This window comes from Curcuma longa, chromosome 21 (genome assembly GCF_044706935.1).
Source record: "Curcuma longa cultivar G26 ecotype Majalengka, Jawa Barat chromosome 21, ITB_CL_G26_1.1, whole genome shotgun sequence".
In the NCBI taxonomy this organism is placed as follows: domain Eukaryota; kingdom Viridiplantae; phylum Streptophyta; class Magnoliopsida; order Zingiberales; family Zingiberaceae; genus Curcuma; species Curcuma longa.
The window spans coordinates 3,578,219-3,599,453 of NC_133881.1; the positions used below are offsets into that span (position 1 = coordinate 3,578,219).

General features: G+C 41.0%; 1 protein-coding gene and 1 pseudogene across 1 annotated transcript; both read left to right on the forward strand.

Moving 5' to 3' along the window:
• The first annotated feature begins 1,530 nt into the window (after nt 1–1,530).
• LOC141814518 (protein TIC 214-like) lies at nt 1,531–3,929 on the forward strand (annotated as a pseudogene).
• An 8,360-nt stretch (nt 3,930–12,289) lies between these two features.
• Nucleotides 12,290–19,843, forward strand: LOC141814344 (DEAD-box ATP-dependent RNA helicase 14-like). The gene is made up of 8 exons (XM_074702289.1): nt 12,290–12,906; nt 13,086–13,238; nt 13,884–13,952; nt 14,759–15,028; nt 15,132–15,482; nt 16,196–16,473; nt 16,583–16,948; nt 17,937–19,843. The coding sequence occupies exons 1-8, from the start codon at nt 12,574–12,576 to the stop codon at nt 19,567–19,569; spliced, it is 3,453 nt and encodes a 1,150-aa protein (XP_074558390.1). The 5' UTR covers nt 12,290–12,573; the 3' UTR covers nt 19,570–19,843.
• Nucleotides 19,844–21,235: the final 1,392 nt, after the last annotated feature.

The window sequence follows — 21,235 nt, forward strand, 5'->3', positions numbered from 1 at the left end:
GCGGATGAATGCAAAAAATAAACCCTAAAATTATATAGCGACGAGTGGAAGCTTCTCGCGTCGTCCTGCTCATTCTAACGCAACCCCGTCGATGGCGCATGCGTCTTGAACCCGGCCGGTTCGTATGGCGTGGTCTGGTCGGTCATAATTTGACCACTTGGTCTTTTTCATTTTTTCCATTTCTAATTTCTATTACAATTATTCAATATATTTTATGAAAAAATAGTGATAAAAATGCATTTATATCCCTAGTTAAAATTAAAATTCTATTCATAAATTCTAAGAAAATGTAAAAATTTTAAAAAATGTCATTTGTTTTTATTATGAATGCTCCATGTTTAAAAACATATCAAAAGATATTCATCATATTGTTTATCTCTCAAATATCTTTATTTTAATATCATTCTAATTACTTGGAATAATTTTAATTCAAACTATAAAAATATAAAATTGCTTTAATATTGGTTAACATTAATTTAACTTGACTAAATTTGATATACCATTATTTTAATAATTTTGATTATATTTATTGGAATAATTTTAATTCAATCTATAAAAAGATAAAATTGCTTTAACATTAGTTAAAACTAATTAACTTGACTAAATTTGATATAATATTATTTTAATAATTTTGATTAAATTTATTGTAATTATTTAATATTATAATAGTGTGCAATGATAAAGGAAACAATAAATTATAATAAAAAGTGATGATATAAAAGATATAAGTAATCAAAATAGGTTACGAAATACAAATATTTCTTGAACGAGGGTAATTTAAAGTTTCTGATGAAAAAATGAAAGGATAATTAGTATTGAAAATTAAATCATCGAATTTAGATTTTGATATCAATTGAGACATTTTCATTGTTATGGGAGTTATGAAATGAAGGAGGGATGGACGCGGTTAAACAAGTCCTACCCAATGATCGGGTCCATCGCAAGCATGAGACGCGGTTAAACAGGGAGTTATGAAATGAAGGATGTATGGACGCGGTTAAACAAGTCCTACTCAATGATCGGGTCCATCGCACACCCGGAAGCATGAGACGCCTCAAACAAACCCCTCCTCTGCACTTGCCCCTTTGGAGAAACGAACCGCGGTTCGCCCTGGTTCAATCACGCCCCTTCCCCTCTCTCCCGTTCTTTTGGAGGACGAACCGAAGTCCGCTTCGGTCCAGGCATGCCCCGTCCTCCGCGCTCTCGTGGTCGGGGAAACGAACCGAGGTCCGCCCGGGTTCGGTCTTGCCCCTTTTTCCTCGCCCGTTCTATGGGAGGATGAACCGAAATCCGCTGTGACTCGGTCGCACCCCCCCCTCCTTTCCGTCTCTTCGCACCTCGCGCTGGGGACGGGCAGAAACCCATTTCGGATGTTCCCCTTTCCTCATCCGCTAGCTTATAGGGACCACTCTTGCCATCACTTGCTGGGATGATCCCACGTGTCCTCTCTCTTGTCTCATCACGACACATGTCTAAAGGGATCGCTCTGTCATGACAAGTCAACAAGGCCACGTGGGCACTGAACGAGCCATGCCTTGTGACATGCTGCTAGACATTCTCCAGGACATATTCCTAGCCTTGATGGAACTCTTCGTGTCATGTCCCAGACAAGACATTCCGGAACCTCTTCTCTTCCTTAAAAGGACCGGCATTTCAAAGAAAGAGGAGGAGGTACGCAGAAACTCTGTCAATTTTTCTCCTCTAGTTCTTTCTTCGATACGTCAAAATGTTTCTATTCGATCTAAATCGAATAGGTATAAGTACGAGTACCTTATGGCAGAATTGAGAAATTCTATGGGTCGAATCATTAGTATTCTCTTATTTATCACCTGTGTCTACTATTTAGGCAGAATGCCGTCGCCTATTGTTACTAATAAAATAAACGAAATGGAAGAAAGGAGAGAAAGTGCGAGTGGAAAAAACGTATCCTTTTGAAAAATCTCTTGTAACTTTTCTTTTCAATTATAAGCGGTGGAATCGTCCATCACGGTATATACAAAATAATCGACTTGCACGTTCTATACGAAATGAAATGTCACAATATTTTTTTTATACATGTTTAAGTGATGGAAAACAAACAATATCTTTTACATATCCACCTAGTTTATTGATTTTTTCAAAAATGATAGAACGTAAAATTTCTTTGTACACGACAGAAAAATTTATCCATGAAGACCTATATAATTATTGGGTTTCTACCAATGAGCAAAAAAAGTACAACTTGAGTAATGAATTAATAAGTAGAATAAAAATTCTAGAAAAAGAAAAAGTATCTCTTACTCTAGATATACTAGAAAAAAGGACCAGATTATGCAATGATGAGAATAAACAAGAATACTTGCCAAAAGCATATGATCCTCTTTTGAATGGCGCATATCGTGGAAAAATAAACAAATTCTATTCACATACAACCATGAATCATTTAATTACTTCGAAAGAAAATTCCACGAAAATAGTTTGGATAAATAAGCTTCATGGGCTATTTTCTATTTCTAATAATTACCAAGAATTTGAACATGAAAAAAATCCACTTAATGAAAAATCACCATGGAATTATATTATTAATTCGTTAACGTCAATTGATCAATTATCTTTTGAGTACATACCCAATTCTCATTTGAAAAAATCTTCTTTATTGGAAGAAGAAATAAAAATAAATTCAGAAAATAAAGCAAAATCTTTGAAATCCGTATTCGATATAATTACAACCAATGGAGAAGAAATCATTGAAGAAGGAGAAGAAATCCTTAAAGAAAAAATCATTCAAAAAATCCTCAACGGTTATACAAACTAACTGAAGAGTTAGAAGCACTAGCACAGGATGAAGATGAAGAAGATGAACATGAGCAACTAATGAAACAAGATCAGGAAATTCGTACAAGAAAAGCCAGACGAGTGGTGATTTATACTGACTACAGCGTGAATCCCGAGACTAACGATGATGAAATAAACGAGTTGGCTTTGATACGTTACTCACAACAACCTGATTTTCGTCGAGGTCTAATCAAAGGATCCTTACGCGCTCAAAGACGTAAAACAGTTATTTGGAACACATTCCAAGCATATGTAAATTCTCCGCTTTTTTTTGATCGAGTAGAAAACATATTTTTTTTTTCTCTTTTAAACAAGATCGATCAAAATATTAAGTCTATTTTTAGGAATTTTGCGAAGAAAAAACCAAAAACGGAATTAAAAATTGACGATTTTGAGAAAGAAAAGATGAAGAAAACTCTGAAGGCTCTCGATGAAAACGAGAAGAAGAGAGAAGAAGAAAATGAACGAATGGCAATAGCAGAAATTTGGGATAGCGTTATATTTGCTCAAGCAATAAGAAGTTTGATACTCCTGATCCACGCTTTTCTTAGAAAAAACATTATATTGCCTTCATTGATAATAGCTAAAAATGTTGGACGTATGTTATTATTCCAATACCCCGAGTGGTATGAGGATTTTAAGGACTGGAAGAGTGAAATGCATGTTAAATGTACGTATAATGGTATTCCACTATCAGAAACAGAATTTCCTCAAGATTGGTTAACAGATGGTCTTCAGGTAAAAATTCTATTTCCTTTCCGTTTAAAACCTTGGCGAAGATCTAAACTACGATCTCATCATGGAGATCCAATGAAAAAAAAAGTAAAACAAGAAAATTCTAGTTTTTTAACAGTTTGGGGAACGGAAACAGAACTTCCTTTTGGTCCTGCCCGAACCCTAAGAATTATTTTCTACCTCTAAAAGTAAAAGTTTCAAAACCATGGGTTATCAAAATTTTTCCAGTTCTAAAACGAATAATGAATAAACTTGAAAAAGTAAACCCAATTTCTTTATTTGAATTCAAGAAGGTGAAAGTATATGAACCAAATGAAAATGCAAAAGATTCTGTTGCACGGATTCTAGCTCCTCCGTGGCCTTCTTTAGGAAGTAGATAGCAGAGGAAGCCGATACTTCTACTTGGTCAGCTACCGTGCTATCACGTTGAGTCATCGTTTTTATGACCCCTCGGAGACGTTGAATCTCCAGCTTCGCGCTGATCAGTTCTTCCTCACCACAGCGCACTTGCTCCTCAGCTGTTAGGGCTCGGTGAAGGGACACTCTCGCCTGTTCCTCCGCTATGAGGGCTCGTTGGAGAGACGCTCTCACCTGTGCCTCCATGTCGTCCCCTGCTCCCGGACGAAGGTTGGATCCCGTCCTAGACCCGCTACCCTTGCTGTCCATAGTTGTTGTTTCTGAAGAAGGCACCTTCGAACTAGAGCGTTAGCCAAGAGGAATTACTGGATGCCTGTTCGATATCTCGCCGCCCCAAATTTATATTACGTGACTTGAGAAGGTGAAAGGACGTATCCCATTTGAGGGGTTACACACATCCCAAAGGAGGGGGGCGAAAAGGTGCCTGCGCATTATCCAAGGAAAATACGCCATCCCGAAAGTAATTATCCATTACTCTCTCTTTTGGTGATAACCCTCACAAAGGAGACAGCTCGCGCCTTATCTATGACAGACATCATGACGATGATGGCGTATTCCACCACGCCAAGTTCTGTGAGGTAGGGGGCCATGTTAGTAGTTTTTGACGCAGAAATATCATAACACGAAAAAAAAAAAAAAAAAAAAAAAAGATCACATCACTGGTCAGAGCGTATCTCTGTTAGCAAGAGAACAGGGGGTGTACCACGGAAGAAAAGATAGATAGTAATGTTCACAAAAGACTTGACGACAAAGGAAGAAAAGAAAACATTAATCCTCAGAAGAGGAAGTCTCCTCAGGTCCTGCAGCAAACGCCTGTGTTATCCCTTCTAGTTCTTGGGAGAGCTTTCGGGAGTAATACTGAGCACTAGATAAACATCCCTCAGCATGCTCCTTTAGAGCGCGGTTGCGCTGTTTCAGTTCTCGGACCACTCCCTGGAAATGTCGCCTTTCCAACCTCTCTCTAGCTGCCGCTTCATTTGCCCGCTGCAGACGCTGTTCAGCCACTTGAGCCTTCTCTTCAGCTTCGTGTGTCCTCTCTAGAGCCGCCCAAAAGCCTTCTTCCGCCATCTGTGCCTTCTTCTCAGCGGCTTGAAGACTTTCCTCGGCTGCTCGAGCCCTTTCTTCTGCAGCCTGGGCTTTCGCCTCGGCAGCGCGGGTGCGATTTTCCGCTATTCTGATCCACCGTAGGCGGGCCATTTGCGAAGACTCAGGTCCTCTAGGCGACCCGGGAGGCGTCGTCGGCTCCTCCTCGTCTGAGCTAGTCCAACTAAGATCACTGGCCATATCTGAGGGGAGTTGTTTTTCTTCAATGACAACCAGGAGTGTAGGGGAGACAAGGAGGCGATTGAGCACTTTACCCCGATATATATATATATATATATATATATATATATATATATATATATATATATATTTATTTATTTATCTCTCAAGAGGAAAGAGAGGAGGGTAAAAGTGTCAATGACAAATTAATGGGCGCTCCTTCCATGGACGATATACGGATCGCCTCAAGCTTTGCTTGTGTCGCTTCGGTAACCCCTCCCTGTCAGTAAACATACCCTGGAAAAGACGCGAACACGCCGTCCTCGGTAATTAATGGCCGAGACACCTCGTTACCGTCGCCTAAATCGCCGTAATCACCGTATAGGGAGCCAACGTTAGCCCTCTAATCTAGACCTATGCCCCCTCCGCGCGGTTCCGACGTATAAAGGGCCGCCTCATAGTCATGCCAAAGAAACATTCATTCACATGATGGACGCCATTAGCCTACGTTCCGGAAGACAGCCCTTCAAGTAACAAATCGCAGTTATCACAGTAAAGCTTGTTAACTCAAGGGTTATGAGGACTAAGGCAGACGAAAAAAGACGCAAAACATATGGGAACGATGAACAAAACATCATAGTAACTACAAAAGTGGCAGTGGTCATTAACAAAACGTTCGCTTCATGAGAGCACTAGGAACCTATCATTCCTCTCCGGAAGAGGAGGTTTCTCCAGTCATCGCCTTGAGAGCCTGCATAGCTCCCTTCAACTCCAGTGACGCCTTCATTAGATGGTATTCTACGCCCGCTAGGCTTTCCCCAGCACGCAGTAGGGAGGAGCTATCTCGGTGACCCCAGTTGTCAATTACTGCCCGAAGCTGCTGATTCTCCCACTTCTCTTGAGCCATCAACGCCTCTGCACGTCGAGCCCTTTCCTCCGCCACTTTCGCTCGTTGAACCTCACGGCGCATCTCCGTCTCCGCTCGTCGAACTCTGCGGCGAAGAGTCGCGATCAAAGTCCCGGCCCTCCGGCGCAGCCCCGGGGAGGTAGCAGACCGCTCCCCACGAGATCCGGAGTGGTGATCGCCGCTTACCATGGGGGAATATGGCGATGCAACAGTGATTACTAAAATACGAGGCTCGGGAGGGTGTTTGAGTGGTACGCTAGCGCTTTATCCCCCCTCTCGTTATATACAGGGGTGATAAGAGAAACTGACGCGTCGTTATGATAAAGAGGTGTTAACACAGCAATGATAACCCGCTCGCATGTCTTGTCAAAGGAGATTTACCATGCTAAGTTATACTTTACTCAACCATACCTAAGCTTTAAATGCCCTACGCATGCCTATGTTCTCGCAAGCCCGTGGTGTTCTGGAGGTTACATCCACTGGTCTAGTCAGTCGACTTTACATCTCCTTCGACTAGACTAGTGGGGAGGCAAGTGTTATGGGAGTTATGAAATGAAGGAGGGATGGACGCGGTTAAACAAGTCCTACCCAATGATCGGGTCCATCGCAAGCATGAGACGCGGTTAAACAAGTTGTTCGGGGAGTTGCATCCGCACTGGTCTAGTCAGTCGACTTTACATCTCCTTCGACTAGACTAGTGGGGAGGCAAGTGTTATGGGAGTTATGAAATGAAGGAGGGATGGACGCGGTTAAACAAGTCCTACCCAATGATCGGGTCCATCGCAAGCATGAGACGCGGTTAAACAGGGAGTTATGAAATGAAGGATGTATGGACGCGGTTAAACAAGTCCTACTCAATGATCGGGTCCATCGCACACCCGGAAGCATGAGACGCCTCAAACAAACCCCTCCTCTGCACTTGCCCCTTTGGAGAAACGAACCGCGGTTCGCCCTGGTTCAATCACGCCCCTTCCCCTCTCTCCCGTTCTTTTGGAGGACGAACCGAAGTCCGCTTCGGTCCAGGCATGCCCCGTCCTCCGCGCTCTCGTGGTCGGGGAAACGAACCGAGGTCCACCCGGGTTCGGTCTTGCCCCTTTTTCCTCGCCCGTTCTATGGGAGGATGAACCGAAATCCGCTGTGACTCGGTCGCACCCCCCCCCTCCTTTCCGTCTCTTCGCACCTCGCGCTGGGGACGAGCAGAAACCCATTTCGGATGTTCCCCTTTCCTCATCCGCTAGCTTATAGGGACCACTCTTGCCATCACTTGCTGGGATGATCCCACGTGTCCTCTCTCTTGTCTCATCACGACACATGTCTAAAGGGATCGCTCTGTCATGACAAGTCAACAAGGCCACGTGGGCACTGAACGAGCCATGCCTTGTGACATGCTGCTAGACATTCTCCAGGACATATTCCTAGCCTTGATGGAACTCTTCGTGTCATGTCCCAGACAAGACATTCCGGAACCTCTTCTCTTCCTTAAAAGGACCGGCATTTCAAAGAAAGAGGAGGAGGTACGCAGAAACTCTGTCAATTTTTCTCCTCTAGTTCTTTCTTCTTCAACGAGGATTTCCTCATCTCCCCCGACTAACTTAAGCATCGGAGTGGTCGTGCCAGGGAGAACCCCTGGCCCTCCATCTCACGTGTTCTTCTTTGCAGATTCTTGGTTTTTAATCTTGGACGAGGCGTTGTTGAGGGAGTTAGCCGTCTCGTTCGAAGGCGCATCTCAACAGGAACATTCATAATTATATTGAAGGCTTCTTTTCTTCAGTGTTTAGGGTGATGAATTTTTTTCTCCTCTATTATTTGCTCCCCTCATATTTCCTTTTTATCACTTTTCTTTGAGATTTTTTTTTTCATCGCGAGCCATTATAACTCGCAAACCATGAATTTAATCATAATTGACAGTTAAAAATCATGAATTATAACCATTTGATTAAAATTTTAAACTGAATCATAATCGTAATCAATAATTTCAAATCGTCAATTATTGACGTGCACATTTCTTTCATAGGCAACTATTTATGTGGATAGGAGTATGATAGGTGTTTGTATCTTCTGCCACACAGTATATGCGATAGTTCTCTCAGATGGTAGGGCTCATAATTAACTTATCTAAATCATGGGTAGATAATATTACTCGAGATCGTCTTTTGGGCATTAAATATTTTCAACTGGGAGAGATGTCTTTCAGATACCTAGGGATCCCCATTGCATCTCAGAAACTCAAGATTTCAGATTACACCACTCTACTGGATGCTCTAATGAGGAGGGTCACCTCATGCCCCAAGGCTACCTTATCATATGTAGGGAAGACACAGTTGATAACCTCAATTCTACAGAAAATAGAGTGTTATTGGATGTCCACAGTACCCATCTCCAGTGGAGTTATTGATCGCATTTATGGGATCTGCAGGTCATTTATGTGGACTATTCAGCGTTCACTCATTGTGTGGACAAAATTATGTCGGCCGAGAGCAGAGGATGGTCTTGGGCTGAGGAACTTAAGGGCTTGGAACCTTGCCTTATTGGCCAAGCTCTATGACGCATTTAGGATAGACAGGACACCTTGTAGATCAGATGGATACATTACAGGTATTTACAGTGGATAGGGATATGGAAGTGGACAGTAGGGCATGGTGATTCCCCACTCCTTATGCAGCTACTCCACATTCGAGATCGACTTCTGGAGACAGCAGGGAGCCTAGTAGCGGCACAACAACTCCTATTTTCATGGTTTCAGTAGCGGCAGGAGGGTGTCCGATGGGCATATGACCACTTCGAGGTGTCAGGCCGAGATAGCCGTGGGCGAGGACAATCTGGCACCGCTCTATTTAGCGGAGTCATGCTTTCACATTGTGGTTATTAGTACGAGGGAGACTACCGGTGCGCGCCCCACAATATTACTTACCGGATAGGAGGTGCACCTTCTGTTGCCAAGAGGAGGAGACTTTAGAGCATGTTTTCTTCCGAAGCGAGACTACCAGACGCTTGTGGGGCGGATACGGGCATGGTTGCACATGAGATCGGAAATGACTACATACTGGAGTACGCTGAGGACATTCAGACAGCAGTATCGGAGGACTTCCACTGCCACTATGGCGCGGCACATAGCCGTAGCGGCTCTGGTACATCATATATGGGGGACCCATAATCGCAGCATGCATGAGGGGCGGCGACTGGACGAGTTGGCACTCATTCGGCAGGTACAGACACATGTATATTGAACGTTGGACATTTACACAGATTGAGAGCTGAGGCAAGAGTTGACCATTGCGGAAGATGACATCTTTGGGATTGGGTACATGTCATGCATATGTCATTGCATTATGTATACTCATACATTTACATCCATGCATGCTGCATGGAGTGATCATTAGTTATTTAGCTAGCATTAGCCATTAGCCTAGCACACATACTTGAGCATGATTCATTATGTATTCATATTAGCATTTGTACTATCATTTACATATTTGATATCCCGCGCGACTCATCCCTACGCGATCCGTGCGCGACCGCCGACCCCTGCCCACTTCCGCCGCCATCGCGCCGCCGTCCGATCACCGCCGGCCACCGGATCCGGACCGTTGGATGCGCAACTCGCCGGCGCACATTCCGGCATCGGATTCCGGCCGGATTACGGTCGGAAACAGGACAGTGCCCAACGGCCACTGTCGGCCAGAAATCAGTCGGATTCTGGCAGAATCGCGGCCGGAATCGGCCAACAGACGCTGTTGGCCGATTCCGGCCAAAATCGGTCGGATTTCGATCGAATTCGGCCGAAATCCGGCCACCAGTCCGGCGCCGGTGAGTTGCGCATCCATCGCCGTCCGGTGGCCGACGGTGGCCGGACGGGGGAGCGGCAGCGGCGAGAACGCCGACGACGCGGAGAAGCTACAGTGATTTTTTTTATAAACGGCCTAGATTTTTCGCGATGAACGGCCAGGATCGCGTGCGCACGGGGCGCGTTTTTTCGTTCGCGCAGGATATCAAACTCGTCTCCATACATTCATGCATACATATTTGCATTTATAAAAAAAATATATTTTGAGGTGCATGGATCCACCTTTCTAGATTCATCTAGTTCGCAACAAACGGCTTGCGATAAAGACGCCCCAAATCCGTTGATGGCTGAGGCTTTGCCAAAAAGCTTTTGAAGGTGAATAGGTCCACCGACATGACATATTTAGTCCGTAGTAACGACTACGGTAAAAACATGTCAAATCCGTTGATAGCTGGCCACTTGCTCAAAGTGTCCAACTTCCAGCTGGGCTTGCTAGCCTTGGAGTGATGGGCAAGTTCTTTCTAATGGTTGGATGCTACGGATGACTGACGCCAGGAGGAGACCGTGGATAGAGATTGGTTGGATGATGATCACTGCGGTAGTCGAGTTGTTGCTATACCTGCTGGCGGTGATGGATGATGGGGATGCTACACGAGTGGATGTGCCAGATGGTTGCATGACTTGTTGATGATGCATGCATACAGATGTCCGCCGACTTTGGTGGATTTGGCTGATGCTAGAGGTTGATGGAGGTCAAGCTGGGAAGATCTTGGTGGCGACTAGTGAGCTACCCTTGTGTTTCAGGAGGGTGGCAGGATTGATGCTACAGGATGATGGACGTAAAGCTGAGAGGACCTTTGTGGCGGCTGGAGGACTACCCTCGCTCTTCAGGAGGGTGACATGGCTACCTATAAAGAACATGAGACAATGATTTGTTTTGTATACATGATATAGTGAGTGACATTGAGATGAAGAGCTATAGTGATGAATGTTGTACTCATGTGAGTACATGTATAACATACCTTTGGTGATTATTTAGATCTGATAATTCATCAGACATGATATGAGCCAACGTTATTGGAGCTTCTGTAGTTTTATGTATGTTTCTTAGATGATATATATTTAGCTTTTATTGAAAAAAAGAGAGTATGATAGGTGTTATAAATAAGAGGTTTTTAAAATGGCTTTTTAAATAAAAGAATTTAATAAAATAATTATTTTTTATTGGATTTGGATCGATTTAGATAAAAAATTATTTTGAATAAAAATTAAAAAGGCATCCGTACTTTTTAGAATTAGTCAAAAGGTGCTTTAAAAGTCAAAGGTGAGCTACCATATTATATTTTTTATATCGAAAATACTTTTATTCTAATATTAATGTAGACTATTATAATATTTAAAAATAAATTAATTTAATTTGATTAAAAAATTTATACATAGAAGATTTCTATATAATTTTTTTATCAAAATGATTAAAATGATTTAAATTTAATCAAAATCATTTTTACATGATAAAAAATAATTTAATATTATTATAGCATTTAATAATTTAGTACTGAGCTACAATGTTATAGTGACTATTAATTAGTTGTTACAATTTAATGAAATTAGTAATTTTTTAAATATAAAAGTATTTATATTATATATATATATATATTAAATTATATTAAATTATTATTATTTATATATCTTATTATAGCAGTACTAACGTAGCTAGCATAAAATATTTTTATGATGAAAAATAGATGATAGAGTGATGTTTTGATTTTTTTTTTAAATACGCAGTGCGTGTTCATATAATTAAGAAATCAATTTTTTTTAAAAAAAATTTAAAAAGATATCTTATCACATTTTTATAATGAAAATGGTAGCTTGTTTGTAACTACAACGTGCAAAAGTAAATCAATTTTATTCGATAAAAAAATATATACAGAGAATATTTTATAATAAAATATTCTTTAAAAATTTATTTAAAATTATTTAGCAACGATTAAATTATTGCTATAATAGTATAACAGTAATTAAATAATTATTATAGTCATTAATTATCTATTACAATGTTATAACAATAATATTATAATTTTTTAAAACAGGTTGAAGCATATTTAAATAATTTTGATAAAATTGATAATTTTTTTTATATATAATAATTTTGTTATATTTTAGATGAGAAATATAATACATTATTTTATTTTATTTTTAAAAAGTACTCTTTTAATAATTAGGGGGTCTTTTTAATTTTTTTTCCTTTTAATATTTTGTTTGAATATTCAACTACCAAAAGCCTATTTTAAGTTTTCTTTTTCTCTTTAAATTTTACCGTACCATAGAAATAATTTTTGGGGGCATTAATACCTCCCCGAAGACAGAACAGCAAGTCGGCAAATAAAAACGCGGAAGGAGGAAAGAACGAGTGCACATTCGCATCGAAACCCTTTCGGGGCGAATCAGATCGGTCGCTGCGCTTCGCCACCGATCTCGAAGGGTCCTCGGTCCTCTGCCGGAGCCAGATCTGCCCCCATCTACCGGACCGAACGCCTCGGTTGCTTCGGATTGAGAAGAGGCGTCTTCCTTGGGCTAGGGTTTCCTAATCCTCCCGAGGAACAGCGAGTTGATTGCAGCGGTGAGGGGGCTTGGATTTGATCCGTACTCTATGGCCGGCGGAAGCACATCGAGCCGGCCGCGGTACGCTCCGGATGACCCGACTCTGCCCAAACCTTGGCGGGCGCTGGTGGACGGAAGCACCGGCTACCTTTACTATTGGAACCCGGACACCAACGTCACCCAGTACGAACGCCCATCCGATGAGCTCCCTCCGCCTCCTCCACTCTTGCCTCCGCCCCCTCCGCTCCTTCCTCCCAAATCCGCTTCTGTGATCGCGGTCAGCTCTTCCGCGGTCCAAGCTGATCGAAGCCGTCATCATCCAGATGATCGCCGTCATCGTCACGAGGATGATGATCGCCATGATCGTTCGAGGAACCACCAGGTTTGGCTTCTTCACGCTGTATGAAATAACTGTTTCCTTATTTCCTTTTATAAAAGCTCAGGCGAAACATTATTTTTGATCCGTGGGAGAACACTGTTCAAATGGATTATTTATTCTCACCTTCGCTATCCTAAATTATGCGTTAACAAATTTTTTTTTTCCTTTTTTTTGTGATTTAGGATGGAAATGTCAGAAGCAGGAACGGACAGAGCACAAAGGAGAAAAGAGAAGCGAAGATCTCAACTGGAGGCCAAGGATCATCTGTCAATGTCGGAAGGGCTTCTTCCACACCTGTAGAGGCTTATCGTCGTCAAAATGAAATAATTGTGACGGTATGTTTGCCCTGGCATCCAAGTGTGAATCACTATTCTTCTTGAAAGTATTTTGTTGTCAACAAGTTATTATCGAGAATGTTCAATTATGTATCTGTCTCCAAACAACTAAGCTTTTGCATATCTAACCTGCCTAGATTTTATTCACAAAAGGATAAGGTTTTTGGAGATTTCCCAGAACATGTGCTTATTCTAGAAGTTTATAGAGGGGAATTTTGCTGTGAAACTTTTAATCTTATTTTTATAATGTTATGATTCTGTGCTAATGGTGGCACTCATCTAACAGACCTAGCTTTTTTGGTTACTTTATTATCTGGAGGGAAGAATGAGATAAAATATTCTTAGATGGCTACTCATTGGAGCATAGCTTATTGAACAATATCAAGTAAAACTACTAGCTTTGTAACTTCACTCATGACATTGGATTGTTGATGATCGTTAAAATATCATTTCAAATGGATCATCTGTGTAATTATTTGTCATGTGCCCTGCTTGGTCAGACTTGTGCCATAAGTATAAAATGGTCCTGTTATCTTCTCATAGTGCATCCAAGTTATTTTGATGTCTAAACTATCTTTTATCGCTATAACAATGTTATCTTTTAGCTCATTACTAATTCTATTTAGCATTGGTAATTTTGCACAGGGAGAAGATGTGCCTGCACCATTCATGACATTTGAATCTGCAGGTTTCCCACCCGAGATTTTGGAAGAGGTAGTTGTCCTTTTCTTTATTATCTGATTTTGCACACACATTTGTACATAAAATATGTGTAAGTTTGTTGCGCTGTATTTCTTACTCGTGCTCTGCATGAAATTTGCAATTGCTGTTGATTTGGTTTATCTAGATGCTCATGCCTCTTCTGTCTTCTTTCCCTTCTGTACTTTGCCGCAGGTGCGATATTTGCTCCAGGGCGGAGCTAATGTCGTACGCTGTGCCGCCCTCTTAATGGGTAGCTGCTATATAGCTGGAGGGCCCATTATGGAGGGCTGAATCTGGGAAGGGCTGACCCACTTACTGATTCGTGGGTGGGCCTGCCTATGGTGATATGGTGCAGGATGCCACTCAGGTCTTCAGAATCCAAGGTCCTTTCTGCTCCAGCTTCGCATTTGCAAGCAGTTGCAATGTTTGAATAGGCTCTCCGAGCAACTAGCTCATGACTTGAGCTACCTGCCTCGATTTGTTTTGTGCTGCTACTTGAGTCCAACAAAAAAGAAGGCCTTTTGTTCAGTACCGCTTGCATCTGTGAGCAGGTACCAACTGGAAAGGGACTTCTGAGTCTCTTGTACATCAGTTGGTTCTGCAGCGATTATCTAAGCTTCTACCCTTGGTGCAAAGGCTATACTTCCCTTTCTCTTGCTTCAGTTTGCATCTATCAAGCAACAGTTTGCATTTCAAGGATGCACTTCTGGCATAAGCTTAGTTCTCAATTTAACTTGCAAAAATATGCTCAGTAAATTTTGTATTTAGTTAGTTGTGTGCCAATAAATCTTATGGGACTTGATGGTTTTTGTTTCCAGGTATACCATGCTGGTTTTTCTGCTCCAACTCCAATTCAGGCTCAGTCATGGCCAATTGCATTACAGAGTCGTGATATAGTGGCTATTGCAAAAACAGGATCTGGAAAAACATTAGGATATCTTTTTCCTGGGTTCATGCACCTCAAGCGCCTTCGAAACAACTGTAAACTAGGTCCTACAATGTTAATACTGGCACCGACAAGGGAATTGGCAACACAGATACAGGAAGAAGCTTTAAAGTTTGGCAGATCATCAAGAATTCTAAGCACGGTTTGTTCATATATCTTCTTCTAGACGAACCAATATGCTTATTCAAATACAATCTCCTGTCTTTAGATTTTTTTTTTAATGTGCATTTTTGTTGTTGCTAAAGTGTTTGTATGGAGGAGCACCTAAAGGGCCCCAGTTGAGGGATCTTGATCGAGGAGTGGACATTATTGTTGCAACTCCAGGAAGATTAAATGACATTTTGGAGATGAAAAGAGTGAGTCTCCGTCAGGTTTCATATTTAGTTCTTGATGAGGCTGATAGAATGCTGGATATGGGTTTTGAGCCACAAATTCGAAAAATCGTGAAAGAAGTACCCCATCGTCGCCAAACACTTATGTTCACTGCTACCTGGCCCAAAGAAGTCCGAAAAATTGCTGCAGATTTACTGGTTCATCCTGTTCAGGTCAACATTGGCAGTACAGATGAGCTTGTTGCAAACACTTCTATCACACAGGTATTGAATCTAGTGAGTTTCACTTTAAAAACTGAAATTTGTATTTGTTTGTTACTAAAGGGTTCGTCTTGTGTTTCTAGAAGAAAATAAATTTATTTCGAATTGCAGGGATTTGTCTTTTCCTATGTCTTGGTATATTCAATCAAGTTGTTAGTTAACCTATTGAATGAGGGATGATAGCAAATGATGTCTTAATATTATAGAAGTATGATCTGTCTATCAAGATGTTGCATTAAAATTGTATTCTGGTTTCTTCATACTTGCACTGCAGAAAAGAAATGTGCCCAAACAATGTTTGAATCCTCATTTATTGATTCTTAGCAATCTCTTATGCATACATGGTTTTTTTATTGCTTAAGGAGGTTTATGTTTGCAAAGACTACATGTGTTGATTGTTTTCCACACGTGTTTTTTATTGATCATTCAAAAAATCATGATGGAAATATCCTTTCCACGTCAAGGGATTGCTATTTACCAATAATTAATTGTGCGGTACACACACAACAAAAGATTAGTAAAATACAGACCTTTTAATTGACTTGCAATTCCAACTTTGTTCTCATCTCCCCTCATAAATTTAACATGATCGAGTTTTTTATGTTCATGTATCTATAGTGCACTGCATGCATTTTTTCTATCCCTGTATTATTCGTATTGACTGATTTGATGTGATCATTCTGGTAAAACTAATATGCTCATTGTGTTTACTTCAGTATGTAGAAGTAATTACTCCAGTGGAGAAACAACGCCGAGTGGAGCAAATATTGCGCAATCAAGATGCAGGCTCCAAGGTTCTCATATTTTGCACCACAAAGAGAATGTGTGATCAGCTATCTCGAACACTTGCACGCCAGTTCAAAGCTGCTGCTATTCATGGTGACAAGTCTCAGGCTGAGAGGGATCGGGTTTTAAGCCAATTTCGCACGGGTAGATCTCCTATACTAGTAGCCACAGATGTTGCTGCTCGCGGTCTAGACATTAAGGATATCAGGTAACGGATGCTTGACTTTTGTTAGCAGTCAGTTAACCTGGTAGTTTTTCTGTTTCTTTAAAATTTTAATTTGTTTCTTATTAACCTGTCAAATTTGAATTTTCTTTAGGGTGGTGATAAACTATGACTTCCCCACAGGAGTTGAAGACTATGTTCATAGAATTGGTAGAACTGGTAGGGCTGGTGCAACTGGAGTCTCCTACACCTTTTTTTGTCAACAGGACTCCAAATATGCTTCAGATCTTGTTAAAATTCTCGAAGGTGCTAACCAGAAGGTTCCAAAGGAGCTAAAAGACATGGTTTCACGTGGTGGGCATGGTGGCAGGTCACGACGCTGGGCTTCCCGTTCGGATGCCAGGGATAATGGCCGCTCAGTTAGTGGGCAAAGCAATTCGGGAGGTTTGCTATCACTTCCAAGTAGATTGGATTCTTATCTTGGCAGTCATGGCATCAATGACCGCGAGCCTCTTGACAGGTACTTAGTGATACTATGTGGGACAGCAATTATACTGCCTTACTGGAATTCAAATTTTGTTATCATGCACACTTTCAAGGCTTACATATGCAGAATTTTATGATATGAAATTTCATGCTGCAAGACCCAACATTCTGAAGAATTGCTACTAACTCAATCTCTCAAGTGTTTACTTGCTGAAATAGATTGTGAATATGTTGGCAATCATAGGCATGGATGTAGGCTATGGTGCTAGTAGCTGCCTCAACCAACTTAATAGCATGTTACAAAAATATTGCCAGCAATTATTTCATCAAGTAAATTAGACTTTGCTTGTGGAATCCTCATAAAAACAGGTTATACCGTCCAAGGTACTTGGAGTATACATCACATCTGCGAAATCAATGTGACAGGCTTACAACATTGGTGCTGGAACCAACTTCGGTCCCAGGCCAAAATGTTTACAAATTGTTCTTGACCTATGCCAACACAGGATACATGTTAGCACAGGTCAATTGTTCATGTTTCCTACCACGATGGGGAGGGAGATTATGTGACCGTAGAGCATGTGAAAAGGGCAAGAGGGTACGATGCTGATTGAAGCAACCATGTTAGCTTACCAGAGCATCGCTATTCATTGTGTTGTCATGTGTCACGGTGGTATCACATCTCCATGTGGGAGCACAATAGGATGTCTTGCCTAGTAAATGACACCGAAATTTAAAACTTAATTAAGTTATACCAAGATGCATATTCCATCTTTGTGCAAAAGGAAAATTAACAAAATGTTCTTGATGCTTATATCTACAAGCTGGGCAAGAGCATGTGATGCTTATATTTCCATTATTCCCTGATTATTTGCTGCCTAGCTAGCATGCACACTCTTACTGTTTGTAAACATGGTTTTATGAACTTTAATTCGTGTCATTTGAACTATATAGTTCCATCAAGTGATTTCTAAATATATGTGTGCTACCTTGCAAGTTACTAAGTTTCTTATTACGTGCAGATCTAGGGGCCGGGTTCGTAGCCGCAGCCGCAGTCGTAGCCGTGATCGGAGGAACAATTCCAGCTTAAAGAGGGCTCGGCTTGCAAGCCCTCCTAGCAGGAGCCGTGGTAGCAGGAGTCGCAGTCACAGTCCTAAACATGTCCTTGATCGATACAGTGGGGGAACAAAGGAGTCGACACGTGTGAGTTCACAACTCCCAAGGAGGATGCCATCACCAACAACTAGGCATGCAAGCCCTCCTAGTAGAAACCAAGGTCGCAGTCGAAGCAGGTCTCGCAGTCGAAGCCCTAACCGTGGGTATGATCGTCACAGTGGGAGAACAAGGGAGGTCGCACAAGTAAGTTCACTTCCGAGGAGAATGCCATCACCAACAGCTAAGCATGTAAATCCTTCCAGCAGGAACCATGATCGCAGTCCAAGCAAGAGCTGCAGTCCCAGTCCTAACCGTGGATATGATCATTATGGTGGGGGGACTAATGAGGTTGCACGGTCAAGTTCACCACTCCCAAAGATGATGTCATCTCCCACAGCTAGACATGCCAGCCTTCCTAGCAGGAGCCCCCACAGTCCTGACCATGTCTTCGATTGTTATGATGAGGAAAATAGGGAGGCGGCACATGGGAGTTCAGCACTCCCAAATCTGATTCCATCACCAACTACTAGGCATGCAAGCCCTCCAGGTACGAACTGTGGTCACAGTCAAAGCAGGAGCCTCAGCTGCAGTTCTGATCATGGCTTTGATCGTTATAGTGAGGGAACTAGGGATGCAGCACATGGGAGTTCACCACTCTCAAATCAGATGGCATCACCAACTGTTAGGCATGCAAGCCCTCCAGGCAGGAGCTATGGCTGCAGTCCAAGCAGGAGTCGCAGTCACAGTCCTAACCACGTCTACAGTCCTAATGATGGCTATGATGCTCATGTTGAGGGATCTAAGGAGCTGGCACATGTGAGCTCGCCGCTCTCAAAGAGGATGCCATCACCAGCAGCTGGGCTCGAAAACCCTTCTTGTAGGAACCATGGCGGCATTCGAAGCAGAAGTTGCAGTCACAGTCCTAACCATGGCTCTGATTGTTTTCATGGGGCAGCTGGGCAGGTGGCAAGTGCAAGTCCACCGCTCCCAGGGAGGGGCCTGTCACCAACAGATTGCCATGCAAGCCCCCCTATCAGAAACCATGACCAAGGTCGAAGCAGGAGCCTTAGCCACAGTCCTAACCGGGGCTTTGTTCATTATGGCCAGGGAAGTAAACAGGAACCACAAGTCGATTTACCGCTCCCAATAACAGTGCCAGCACTAGCATCTCATCGCACGTCTGACCCAAACCATTCAGTGATGCCACATGATGACCAAAGATCACAGTCAAGTGATGGGGGAAACATAGCAGTGGTGGAACTCAATGCATCACACCGTCAGAATGAGAGAAGCAGAAAACCACATGGATCAGATAGCCCATGTCAGTGGCATGAAAGGTCTCCACTTAAAAATGAAGATTTCAATCCACGGCAGTCAGTTCCAAGGTCTGCCCAGTTGTCTGTGTTGCCTCTCAACAGCCATGGCGAGGAGGAAGAAGGCATGATTCCTGCAGATGAGGACAGTTTCATTTTTCAGGAGGATGGTAGGACTTCACCATAGCTCCCTATCTCGCCCTGCGACCTAACTCGGATAACTAATTAGTGATACTTTTCTCCTGAGTGGTTCGCTTTTCCTATTCCTATTTATCATGATGCAACTTCCTATATAGTTTGGTGATTTGGGTCTTGTTGTAATATTCCCTACGACGATGATGATATTGGACCATTGATTGTTATGATGTACTAGCTAATTTGCTTCGTAGATCTTGCTAAGACTGGTATTGAAGTTGTACAATTGAAACTGTTACTTTGTTTCCAATTCCTATTTGCTGCAACAGTTGCGTGTTTTTAGTAATTCTCGGACAGTTGCATTGTTTTGCACATTTTTATGGAATCGATCGATCATCTTTAAATTAATGAGCATAAATTGAATATTTGATTTTCAACGACAGCTTCATTAATCAGAATTTCTTCTTTTGATCTGACTTGAATTGAGTACTAAATACTTTTTCTACTTAGTTAGCTTATACAATTCTGTTGAATTTCTTTTTTTTTTTCTGACTTGAACATCGTAGTAATTTCATCAAAATTTGCCTCTGGCTCCCTTCCAGCAATTTTATGTGTCTTTCCCTTTCTTCCTATATTCCCATCCAAGCAAATCTATTCGAAATCTATAAAAGATTACATTTTCAAGGTACACTTAACAGCAAATAGAAGATATGAAGGGGCGACCTTGATTCCCTTCACAAATAATATTGAGAAGAAATTTATGTGTCCAACGATTGCTGTAATAAAAAAACGAATTACCGCAAGAAACGTTCAAAATTAAGTAAAAATCTAATGTCATGTGACATTCATCTGTCAAGATTGATGACCTCTTTCTTGACCATGGCTTTCTTGCTAAGCACATTGCCAAATTGAGGTCAGACGGGAAGCCATTGCAGTCAAGAATCCAACCCTAATTGAGAAAATGACTAATTATATGTAATTGCTAAAAAAACAAAGCTCATGTCAATGCAGACAATACTTGATAAAAAAGGCAAGAAAAATGTTTAACATAATATTAAATTAATATAATATTCAATGATAAATAATTATAAATTTAATGATCTTTATCTAAATTAATAATAAAGCTAATAGTAATTAATATTTTAAAAGGATTAATAATATCATTCCGATTTCAAAATAACTTTTTCCTCTAAGGTTGATCTTTTTCTTTCGATAATTTATATGAAATAGTTTTTCAATTGAAATATACATTATCTTTATAAATTTGAAAATTTTGTTCAAAAATATGATGTCAATAAATCCTCTTACCAAATTATTTACTTCATAATTTGTGATGATTGGAAATGAATAATGAAAGTAGAAATTGATATAGATCTAACGATTTCAATTATGAGTGTCACAAAGTTTAGTTCCTCATATACATTATCTTTATAACTATTTTGTTATTGATCAATAAATCCTCTTACCTTTATTATTTGTGGATTTGTTTGTAATCCCTCCCAAAATCCTCTTACCTTTATTATTTGTGGAGGTTGTAATCCCTCCCAAGATAGAAATTTATTTTGTCATAATAACATCTTATTTTTATATTATTATTTTCTTATGTTTTTTTCTTTATAGATATCCTTGAATCCTCTTATTAGTTCATTCATCTATATTTTTTTTATTTATATTGATTACTTTGATGTTACTTATTATTTTTTCATACTTCCTTATTA